The sequence below is a fragment of the Diceros bicornis genome, chromosome 37 (genome assembly GCF_020826845.1).
Source record: "Diceros bicornis minor isolate mBicDic1 chromosome 37, mDicBic1.mat.cur, whole genome shotgun sequence".
NCBI classification, from domain to species: Eukaryota; Metazoa; Chordata; class Mammalia; order Perissodactyla; family Rhinocerotidae; genus Diceros; species Diceros bicornis.
Window position 1 is genome coordinate 2,995,633 of NC_080776.1, and position 12,577 is coordinate 3,008,209.

Genomic DNA, 12,577 nt, shown 5'->3' on the forward strand with positions numbered 1-12,577 from the left:
CATATACATATTTCCTAGTGTACACATAAATTGTCTCTGGAAGAACACACAAAAGTAGTCAATAACATTTGTTGCCTATAGGTGGCTGAAGACAAAGGTGGGACAAAAGTAGGAAGAAATTTTTACTTTATACTCTTTTATATTCTATGAATGTTTTGAACATGAGAATGTCCGTGAATTTAAAAAATAAATTTAAGCAATCATTTGCCATTGAGAATATATTTTTTTCTATATCTTTTTTCTTTCATGGCTCACAATAAAGGAATTATTTTTTATTTCTTTATTGAAACAGAATCTAACAAATATCACGAACTGAGACAAATTAGAAATATCTGAACTTTCACCCAACAGTACAAATTTCCATATATCTAATATTTGTATGTTCAAATTTTTAAAGATATTTTCTATGTGTCTTCTATGCTAACAAAATGAATACATTTCAAGTGGCCACCATACAGTTTTCCATATATTATTTTAGCCATTATTGTAGCAGAAAGAGAAGTTTTTACCATTTATATATAGAATTTTGTTTTTCTTTTTTAAAGAAACTATTTATTTTTAAGATTAGACAAAGTTCAGTGCTGATTTAAGTATCATAGGACTTTAAGAATATGGAAAAAAATGAGATATTTGTCTTCATATTCAGTATACTTTGTTTTTATATGTCTTAGCCATGATGATAGCTCATACTTTAATGACTAATATAAGAAAAAATATACACTGAGGGCAAGATACATTGTCATTTAGTAGTGAATCTATATGCACAGTTCACATAGTTTATATCTCTGTGCCTAGAACAGAGTGGGTCCATAGTGTCTTTTTCTTTTTTCTTTTTCTAATGAATGAATGGTTAAGTAAGCATTTGGGAAAAATACTAAAATATTCAGTTAACCTGAAATTGAGTTATCATCATTTTGTACACATTTGGATTTCCTGCTTCCTCGGATGTACAGACTCTGAAGTCATAGTTAATATCACCATACCTGTGCTGTTGATATCATTAACCTAGAAACCACAAAGAAATATAAGAAGCAATTATATATTATGTTTCACTTGAAAGCAATGAAAATAGGTAGTTTACTTGAATGGGAGCAAATATACTGTAAAGAGGCAAAAGCTCATTTTCATGTTTTTGATAACCAGAAGTGTGAAAAGCATCAATTATTAAAATTATTTGACCATTTCAAGCCTATGCTTTTCATTGTTGAACACTTACAAGTCTGGCAATGATTCTCCGTGGGTCCCCAGCATCGGCCAGTACAAGACTTATGGCAACGTCCACCTGTAGAGCAGGAAAAAGCACACGTACATTATAATCTTTCACTCTTTGACAAGGAGTAACTCCTGAAAGGGAATATTCTTGCTCCTGTATGAGAACTTTTATGTCACACTACAGTTGAAACATAGCTCATAAAATGCCCACTTAAGTACCAAAATCTGAAGCCAAATACATGTGAAGCTGAAATACAATCTCCTGATATTCAAAATCTTCTCATCACTTTATAAGACAAGAAAATAAACGAATTCGTGAATTTTCCCAGGTAGTCGGAAGTAAATATTTACGTGAAGTTTCACTTTGACTATTGAACATTTTTATTCTATTGATCTATTCTACTTGATATAATTTCAAAAGTTCGTGGTTTACTAATACCAACAGATATTAAGGATTAAATTAATAGTTAAGAAGTTGAAGTTCATGAAAACAAGAATATATTCTTACAGACACATGACAAACCATCAGAATAAAAGGTTACATACATAATTTAGGTTATCATTTGTTGGAGGAGGTCATTGAGAGGACGTGACCGCTGGTTGACCCTCAAGCTGGGCAATCAGAGGCTCCTCACCCCCTCCCCTGTCCTTAGAATGTGCATCCTGCCCAGTAGTCCCACACTAGCAGCTGTTTCAAGGATGCGGCCTTGAGAGAGTAAGGTGTTGTTGAGTGCCTCTGGACTGACTACCTGACTGAACCCAGTTAAGGCCACTACATCAAGTTTTATGACTCTGGGGGGCAGGCGAGGAAATCTACTGGTCTTGCAACTGTGCAAGGCAAGCCCCGTAAGTAAGTTCCCTTGCTTATTAAACCTGTCGCCTACCAATCTGGGATGGTCTGCCTCTTTCTTTGGTCTCCTCTTGCCCTCTGTGTATAGGGGCCAGTTTGCAAACCAACATCTTTATATACAAATTTCAAGCTTTTAAAACAGCTAAATTTTTTAGAAAGCTTAATTTCAATTGTTTGATATCTTCTTCTAAAATATTTATTAATACTACCTCCATTTTCAAATATCAGCCTTTATCTCTCGTAGCAGCATCTGCCTCTTAAAGGCTATGCTACTATGGGTATTTGCTTCAGCAAATACAGTTGTCCCACAGAAATATTCCTTCTCAACAAAAGAGCATTAGCCAGAAGAAATTGTATATAATGGCTTTCTTTGAATTTTACTTCTGAATTTCATAGGTTTACTCTATTTTTGTGGGTACAAGGGTATGGAATGGGCTTATTCTTAGAATGAAAAGTAGACATGAAAATTGATTAAAGACTAAGGCTTTTCTATAAGATACTTCTTATTAAACGTTCTTTATTAATTTTCTATTATTAATTGTGAAAAGTATATGCCTATTTAGGATGTTTATTCTAGCATAGTTAACTATATTGTAAAAATTGTGGAACAAAGTTATATCAAATGTTTCCATCTTTCCTCGACCCACAGTTTTTAACTCTTCAACTTGGAAGTTCTTACAACGTGGGCAGCTTTTTCTCCCTCTCTCCTTATGAGACTGCCTGAGCGAACCTAGTATGTGAAATGCTTTCCCAGTTAAGGAACAGATTCAGCAGACACATTTTCGAAGGCTGACCTCAGACCATCCCATTGGTCTATCCTCCTGCAAGTGAGCAGTGCTATTTCCAAGTTAACGTAACACTTAGGCTCAAGTCCAGTCACCTTCTTAAAAGTTTCAGGATCCTTGCCACAACAGAGTTTATTCGAAGCAATTCTGATTGTGAAGCACTGCTGCTATCACCAGCGTATAATACCCTGTCACCCTGCCATCTGTTTATTTAGATCCAAACACGTTATAACTGCATAATGCAAGCTCATTCTAGCTGACAGGAAAAGGACTCCATCTGGCACGAACAATCTAACTTTAATCAGAGATAATGATAATTATTATTAAAAACCTACTGGAGTTCTTTTGTACGAAGCTAATAAACCTAAATTGATTTATACCAGCGGAAATTAGAAAGGACTGTGAAACAAAATGAGAAGCAGTGAAAACTTTTTTTTGAGTACAAAGTTTTTATGAGAAAGTAGCTAACGTTAATGTGTTTTTTTAGATGTGTTAAAATCCTTTAAATCGACCCATTAAGTGGTCTGTTAATTGAAGATATTTGAAGCAGAGGGGTGATCTACTATTTAATCTATGACTTCTCTAATTGTGTTTGGGGCTAATAAAATATTTAGCTCTATTCATTGTGGCCAGAGTACCACCGGTAGCTGAAAATAAAATAAAATAAAATAAAAAACAAAGCCTCGTAACATTAGACATTTTAATACTCGCAACGTTCCCCTTTTATTGGATTATATATTTTTTACCTTTTTATTCTTGTGGTTTCAATTTACCACCTCAAGACCTACTCCCCGATCCAATATAAAAAGGAATGTTACTAGAAATTTTGAATTTTGTTTATGGTTCTTGAGAAAGTATCATGCCAAGGCCCACCTAGTTGGGAACAAGTCATATAGTGTCCACACACACACAAAAAGTTTAAATACTTTAACTTTGACTGTCTACATGCCGTTATGGGATTTTGTTTGGTAGTTTACATTTTTCATTTGTATTTAAACAGAAATATCTATTACTGCTATAATAGGAAGTCAGCTACAACTGCTTCTCTTCTGGGGTTTTCCTCGGTCTCATACTCCCTCCATCCCTTTTGGAACCAAGAGGAAGTGATCACTTGGCCCACACATTTCGGAATGCTATTGCCTAAACGTGCTGGAGGACCGAGGATTGAACGTGCCTCCGTAAGTGGTTGCTCCTTCTGCCCTGCCCTTCATTTCACTGCCTGGAGAGCTTGGACCGTTTTGGAACCTGCCCAGGCAGTCAGTTCAGCTTTGGTCTTCAGAACTGTGTAATATATGGCACTTGTGCTAACACGATTGTCACTGAGTTGTTGCAGTTAAGTAAATGCCAAAATATCTGACCAAAATCTCTCACTGGAGATATTTCTGAATTAATGTATTTGCCACACTTTCATACCTGCAATCTTGGTCTGATTCTGGTAGACAATTGGGTAGTGTAGTTTTATGGACTATGATGTTTAATATGTTTTAAAATCTGTTTTTAGCTTTTAGTTCCCAACATTTCTGCTGCCCAAACGTGTCAAAAGATGAGAGGGTGGATACAGGGTTTTCTTAGTAATTATCTATCTAGAATGGGAAAAAAAATTCTACAAACTTTTTTCCTACCTTCCTTCTATCCATCTACCCATAAGTATTTCTTGAGTACCTTGTGCATCAGTGTATTAGAAACTATGTTAAGTATTGGAGTTAAGCTGAAACAGACATGGTTACTTACTACCCTAATAGAGTTTAGAATCAATTCAGCATTATTCTGAAGGGAAAAGATTTTGACTACTTCGTATCTTTACCCTTTATGGGTTTAAGGAAAGACGCCAATAAATCTGAGTTTTTAACAGTCCCCTCGCTCAGGAAAGAAGAGTTGGATGAAACCAGGTTGCGCTGGAACATTTTCAATGTAATGCCTGGTGGCTCGGAAGCCCATTACATTCCTTAGATGATGATTTATCTATGTGACATCTAAAATGACATCAGCCTAGAGCATTTCAGTGGAAAGGATAAGTATAGCCTCTGAAGGGTCCCTTGTTTGCCCCCTACCGGAAAGAGAAATACTTTAACTATGACCCACTATCTTAGTGAGAACTTTCCTCCTGTCCTCTCTTCTCAGGTATACAGTACCTCAGGAGGTCTGATTTTATGAGGGAAGGAGACTGCACATGTCACTAATATTTTAGTGTGAATTAGTTTTTACACTACTCTAGTAGTATGTTATTTTTCTCCCCGCTGTCCAAACCCTGCTCATGTTTTTTTTGTTTTGTTTTGTTTTTTTGTGAGGAAGATCAGCCCTGAGCTAACATCCATGCTAATCCTCCTCTTTTTGCTGAAGAAGACCGGCTCTGAGCTAACATCTATTGCCAATCCTCCTCCTTTTTGTTTCCCCAAAGCCCCAGCAGATAGTTGTATGTCATAGTTGCACATCCTTCTAGTTGCTGTATGTGGGACGCGGCCTCAGCATGGCCGGAGAAGCAGTGCCTCGATGTGCACCCGGGATCTGAACCTGGGCCGCCAGTAGCGGAGCGCGCACACTTAACCGCTAAACAACGGGGCCGGCCCTCTATTAGTATGTTTTTTAAATGAGGACCACAAAAAAGGGAATTAGCCAGATTCTAGCCTATGTAGATGAAAGAAATGTTCTGGGACACCGAGACTTTCCTAGTGCTGTCCAAATCTGCCTATTTCCGCGTCTTAGTCTGCTACATGATTCTTTCCCATTGTTTATTGCAACAATGTTTTTAAAGCAATGTGAGAAACTATGCCACTTACATGACATTTCCATTCAGCTTAGTGATAGCATAGTTATTTAAATTAATATTTCCACCTCCTGTCATTCTGACTCCATCGAAGAGGTGAAATAGAAAATGAAACAAAATTTTAAACAAATATTTCTGTCCCTTTAGCAACCATTTTAATCTTTTAAAATAAATGCTGATTATTGCACAGCAGCATTATTTTAATTCACAGGCAATCACCTCTACTTTAACAATGTATTATTCATCAGAGAAGTTAGCAAAGATGACTAAGTTCATCTTTTATGCTTGTCCAGCAGATGTTACTAAAAATGTAGCTTTTGCATTCTTTTTTTAGGAACTAGAGTCTCTGAGCCATTTTGATATTTTTAAGAGTTGTAAATTCATGCTAGAAGTTTTGCTTGTTTGTGGGACTACCTGACAGCAGAGATTTAATATGTACTCTGGACTGCTTTCTGCAAGTAATACGGCAGGACAGTTGAAGAGTCACAAAATATGAAGTCACTGGCCACCATAAAAGATTATATCCTCAAACTGCCTCCAGCTAAAAGCAATGTAGTTACAGCCCTTTTAAACTATGGCAGTCTTGACCTCTTGAAACTACTTTTACTGGGGAAAGAGTAAGAGAATATCTGTTTCACGATCATATAATTGAAAAAAGAGAAGTGGAACGTTTATTGAAAGTCTACACTAAACCAGTCCCTATTCTTGGCCAGAGGATAAAAAGATGAATAAGTCAGTGCCCTGCCCTCCACAAGCTTTCAGGAAACAGGCAGAAAAATAAGCAAATAATTATGATAATCATAATATTTGCTAAAATATAGGTATACATAAAGTGGAGAGGAAGGGTTTGAAAAAGGCTCTGCAGAGGGGTGGACATTTCAATTGGGTTTGAATGTCTGGTTTGTCCAGTAAAGAAAGGGAGGCTGAATGATTAATCTAAGCAATGATGCTGGATCTACATAATTTTCTCAGTCAAAAGGAAATTTGATGGTAATCTATTTAGAACTTAAGATTGTTGATTATCACTTACATCTCGAAACTCATGTGATCATAAAAATGACTGATAGTTAGAAGTAATCTAATACATGTTATGCCAAAATAAAATAAACATTGAGACTAAAGGAATTATATTTCTCATTGAATGGAAATGTATCATTGAATTGATACAATGAGGTCTATGATATTATTGTTCTGTATATTCTGCACTCCTCCCAGAACATCTTCAAAATCCTTTAGGCTAGTGTAATCAACAGAGAAGAACTTCAAAGAGAATAATAGTAAAGGTGTCAAGTGCTTTTTGAAAAAGCCATACTATCAATAACACAAAATGATTCAAATTATAGGGAAAAGTAAATTTTTGATGAAAAAATAGAAGCTTTCATATTTGATATTGTCAAAAATTTCTTCCAAATCAAGCAATTGGAAAGCATTAATTATCACTGTTTATAGCTGTTAGCACAGAGTGGAATACAGGAATCTCACCTACTGTGGAACAGAATTAGCTCCCATCAACGTCAAGTGCATTTCTGAACATATAAATAGGGGTCTGAACAAATTGGAAAATCTTACCAGAAGACTTAAAGAATTAATATTAAGATGTGTCTGCTGTTTGAAATCAGCAACAGCAGTAAGGATAGGTAGATTGATGAGCAATTACAATGAACCAGCCAGGGCCACCAAGAGTGTCCAGGAGCATCCTTTAGTGTGTAGCTTACCTAGATGATGCCCTCTTGGAAGTCTGCAGTACACCATCTGTTCAGCCTTATGTGGTGGTGGTCCTTCCAGAAATGTTCTAAGAATTTTATATACACTAACTCAGTTAATCCATATACAACCCTATAGGCTGATACTTTCCAAAATTGATATGTGCTGCCCAGACCTTGTGGAGTGCAGGCTCATGCTTCCAGATGCTTACAAAACATCTCCACCTGTATGGTTAGCAGGCATTTAAACATTTACATATCCAAAATTTAATCTCTGATTTTCCCACCCTGCCAAAAAATTATCCCTGTAAAGTCCTCCATCTCAGTCAATGGCAGCTCAGTTCTTCCAGAAGCTTATGTTAATAAGTCTGGAGTCATTCTCAGCTCCTTTTTCTCTCTCACAGCCCAGATCCAAAATCATTAGCATACCCAGTTGACATTAACTTCAAAATATATCTAGTATCCAATCATTTCCCACCACCCACACCATTAACTCTCTATCATCTTTTGCTTGCTTTAAAGTAATAACGTCCTAACTGGTGTGCTAGTTTCCATCCTGGCTCCTTTACAATCTATTCTCGATATACTAGTCACTGTGATCTTAGACCAGGTCAAATCCCAATAACGTCCCATCTCTCTCAAAGTAAAGACCAAAAGTCCTTACAATGTTCTTCAAGGTCCTACAATATTTGGTCCTCTCCTCCAGGACTCCGTAACCGTACTTCCCACCATTTTTCTCCTGGCTCACTCCTCTCCCTCTCATCTCCTGCTATTCCTAGGACATACAAGGCACACTCTCCATTTAAGGCCTTTCTGTTTCCTCTCCCTGGATCTCTCTTTCTTTGAGAGCTTGTAGTCAAATGATTCACATGCTTACTGGCTTTTCTTAGATGCCATCCCTCAGTGAGGTCTTCTCTGACCTGTACTATTAAATATTAAATATTCCAGATGGGTTTGTTAGATTTTATTTCTAATACATGTCCAAATGAGAAATGTTATAAAATGCATAAAATATAAAAGAAGAAAATAAAAATCATTCATAAACTTTGCCTTTTGGTGTTTTTCACATTTTTGAAGTAAATATATTTTGAAGTAAATATATTATTTTTAAAATAATATATTTTATCTAGTTTTGTGGCCTGCCATTTTAACATTATATTTTACCCCAAACATTTTTAAGTGACATTAAATAAACGTGATTTTAATTTTTTTGGTGGATTTATTTCCAATCATACAGACATACCATAATTCAATTAACCATTTTGCTTTATAGAATATTATGCCGGTACATGTAGGAGATAAATACATGTATTTTAAATGAAAATACACATTAAGAAGATATCACTAATTTCATGTCATATTTTTAAGAAGATTGTAGCTCAAGGAGAGATGATTTAGATATCAGAAAGAATCTGACCATGTTTTTCTTCATGTCCTTCTGGAAAATACTGATGACATCTGGACAGTTGTGTGGATTTGTAGATTGCTGGCACATGTATCAGAACATTTGATAAAAGAACTGATATGCTGGCTGGCCTAGACTGATGTGCTGGTTCTAGCTGTGTGCCAAAGCCTCTGTACATCTCTAACATATTTGACCTTTTAATCACTGAGTTGGATAAAATAATTGAAATTTGTTTACCATATTTGCAAATGACACAAATCTGGAAGGGGTAGTGGTTGTTCATATGTAGGTAACTGTTCAGATTTAAGAAGCATTTGGTAGAGGAAATGATGAGCCAAAAGTAACAATATGAAATTTAATAGGATCAATGTAAATTTCTGCATTTGTGGTTCTAAGTCAGTATTTCATGTAAATATCACCAGCTATACACATAGGCACAGAGTTTATCTGGCATGAGACAGATCAGAATTTTAGTTCTCACTGTTATTGACTGTCTCATTCCTCAGGCAGATTAGTTAACTTCTCTAACTCTTTTTATTTTGCATTTAAATGTTTATCTTACACTTGGAAGTTCACTCCATGCTGTATAATCCAGTCTAGACATCATCATCAATATCATTGACCTCACCACATCATCTACCATTTATCAAGCACTTTCTACATTCTAACTAGTAGACTAAGTGCTTTACACACGGCATCTCATTTAATTTGCACAACATTATAACATAAGTACTATTATTTGTCCCATTTTATAGGTCTGAAAACAGCAGTGTCCTTTAAGTGGAACCAGAGTCTTGTCCCTTTATGGCATACCAGCCCTTTTTATACATAGCATATTTGCTTGTTAAAAACTTTTGTTCTTGCACATTTTTTTGTTTCTAATTGGCATTTACTTTGATTCTATTATTTGCTTATTAAGGTTCAGCATTAAATGGGGCTAAAATAAATGTCAATTAAATATAAACACATTTTAGTAATTGGCATTTATAATTGTGATAGGAAATTATATCCCACTGTTTAGGGAAGACAAAATATTCAAAAATACATACTATTGAGTATGTAACTAATATACAACTTTGTCATTTACTGCTCCGAGTGTTCATATAGGTACTGGTAAAATACAGAAAACACATGCTTTGAAAGCATTTTTATCTGCATTCAGTCTCTGTTATTTATAATTGGGAGCTTGGGCAAGGAACTTTACCTAAGAGCTGACTTCTCTCATTAATAAAATATCGATGGTGATACTTCCTATATATGTTAAGGGTGATTAAGTGGAATAACATACGTAAAGCGTCTGGCACATAATAAGCATCAGTGTTAGTTCCCTTTTCCCTCCCTCACAGCATTGTCTATAAAAATATTAAAGAATAAGAAAGAGAGACAAAGCGATGGAGACAGTCAGCAGAGGTGATATAGCAGACAAACCAAGTAATCTGGAGACAGAATTATTTATGCAGACAGAGTTGAAATGATCAGTAAAGTACCATAGTCAACCAGTAGGAAAGGGAAAGGGTGTGACATCTTAGGAATTTTGACAGGCTTGGCAGACAGGGACCAGTGGGTTTCAGAGGTCTCTCTGCATGTTTCCACAAAGTTGGAGAAGCCATAGTCTCAGTAGGAATGTTACTAATAATCCCATTACAGTGAAATCTTGCTCTGCTGCTGGAATGTAACATTCTTGTGTATTTCAGCCTAGTGCACATGGAGGGAAGGCAACAGGGTAAAGAATATTTCAAGGTATGTGTGAGAAAGAGAGAGAGAAACCCATGGTAGAGACATATTTTGGATTAGTGCAGAGGGTTAGATGTTATTGATGCTGAGGTCTCTGCCCACGCCATGACCCTCATCTGCAACATTGCTAGTCGGAGGCGCCAGTGGATCCCTGAGGAGCCATGACCATCCACATGTTCGGTTTGTGAATGGAGGCACATTCGAGGAGCATAGTTCAACAGCCAAAATTCAACGAAAAAGAATTTTACTCCTCTCACAGGGCATTGAATGGGATCCGTGGCATTGCCCGTGGCAACTATTCTAAATCTTTTCTCAATTCTCACTTTTCTCACACAACTTTCACTCCCTGAAGTCTCTCGTTCACCACAACTCCACTCCCAAGCTCTCTCTCTCTTTGTGCCTTCCCCATCCCAAAGTTTTCACCCTTCTAGCCTCCCCCATTGTATCATTATTATGTCATTGATTGGCTTAGCCATTCTCCCTAAATATTTTTTATTCCATTCAACTCTCTGGTTAAAGAATTCCCTTCCCATTTTTTATTATGCTTCCTAAGTGTGCATTGCAACAATCTAGGAAGAGTGTGTGTGTGTGTGTATGTGTGTGTGTGTCTCTAAGTGTAAAGGACAGTTTGGTCTAGTGGGCTGGAAGAATCAGGCTGGCAGACACAGAATGTTCGAGCAGGTGGGAAAGGAAGATCATAAATATTCCCATGTTTGTCATTTTTATTCTTTCACAGCAGGCATTACGGGAGAAGTGATGTACTGGTTCTATTTCACCATGAGCATAAAGACGTTCCCGTTATCTGTGTGTGGCATGGTCTCCATAAGCAGCCTCTGTTTTTGTCTGGCTTCCTCTTGGCAGCTCCAAGAATAGATCTATCTTCTCTATGAATTAATAAGAAATGGGTATTATCACGGGAAAACTAAAATGATTGAAATTATTACAAGCTCCTTAAGGAAAGGGACCATTTCTTCTCCACAGTGCCTAACAGCACTCAAAACACAGTAGGCTTTCCAGATCAACTAACCCAACATTTCCTTTACTAAGAGGCCAATATCTTCACGCAATAGTGCTAACCCAACTTCTTCCACCCTGAGTAAATTTTGAGATGTCTTATAATGTTTGTGGTTTGGGACGTTATAATTATGGCTGAGACCATTAATCTTGTGGCCTCCCTTTTTTATTATATCTGAGATTGAGACTGAGTTTTTGTCACAGATTGCTAGCCTGTAGCAGTCAGTTGGAGAGATGAGACATCACTGAGACAGAAAACAAAGAAAAATGGGTAACAAATTGGAAAAGATTAGGGAGATCCATGGCGCTATAATAAACAAACTTTTCTGAGGTATAGCAGTCAGAAGTCTCATCTCATGTTCCTACCATTCTTTCATTTGCCAAAGGGATTCAGCTGTTTTTATACATCTATATATATATATCCCCCGCCCCAAGTCTTCAAACTTGAAATAAAAACAACCACGTTAACAAATAGGCACATTTCTAAAATGCCACTATAAGCCTAAGGAATGAAAATGTGATTTTAAAATTGATGGAGGTTACAAGAAAGTGACCCAAAAGGCATTACAGTAAGTAATAAGCCTAAAATGTCTTGGTTTAAAATGTTTTCATTAATTTGCCTTTGAAGTTCACACAAAAAAAATGAAATTCAAGAATAATGGATTTATAATACATTTTAAAAATAGGATTCCATCAATAAGGTATTTCATTGGAGTTTCTTGTTGATGTACTACTACACATATCTGGAAATTGAGTTATTATTTACAGAAAAAAAGATAAATAATTCGCAAGCCACTGCATATACACCTGTTGTATTCCACTGCAAAATGATTTAAGCCTAAATATCAGCCCCACTACTTATCATGCTGCCTCAGTTCCCTGTTTTATAAAAAATATTTTTGCTTTTGTAACCATCTGAAATACAAATCCTCCAGATAGAATGCAAGTCCTCATCAGCCAGCATATTAAAGAGATAGTCATAGCTCAGATACAATGCAATTGTCAGGTAACAGTCATTGTTCTAGGCAATTTATTTCTCATGACAATCTTAGGAGGAAAGCATTACTCCAGAGGAAGAAGCTGAGGCCAGAGAAGCATAATAAGTTTCCT

At 36.3% G+C, this 12,577-nt stretch overlaps 1 protein-coding gene across 2 annotated transcripts in view; it reads right to left on the reverse strand.

Annotated features, from left to right (window-relative positions):
• The window catches only part of ERBB4 (erb-b2 receptor tyrosine kinase 4), a 1,098,037-nt gene that overhangs the window by 344,409 nt on the left and 741,051 nt on the right, over nucleotides 1-12,577 (reverse strand). For both annotated transcript variants that reach the window (XM_058532926.1, XM_058532927.1), the window contains exon 5: nucleotides 1,217-1,282. In XM_058532926.1, coding sequence (XP_058388909.1) covers nucleotides 1,217-1,282 — 66 coding nt within the window. The remainder of the gene's footprint in view (nucleotides 1-1,216; nucleotides 1,283-12,577) is intronic.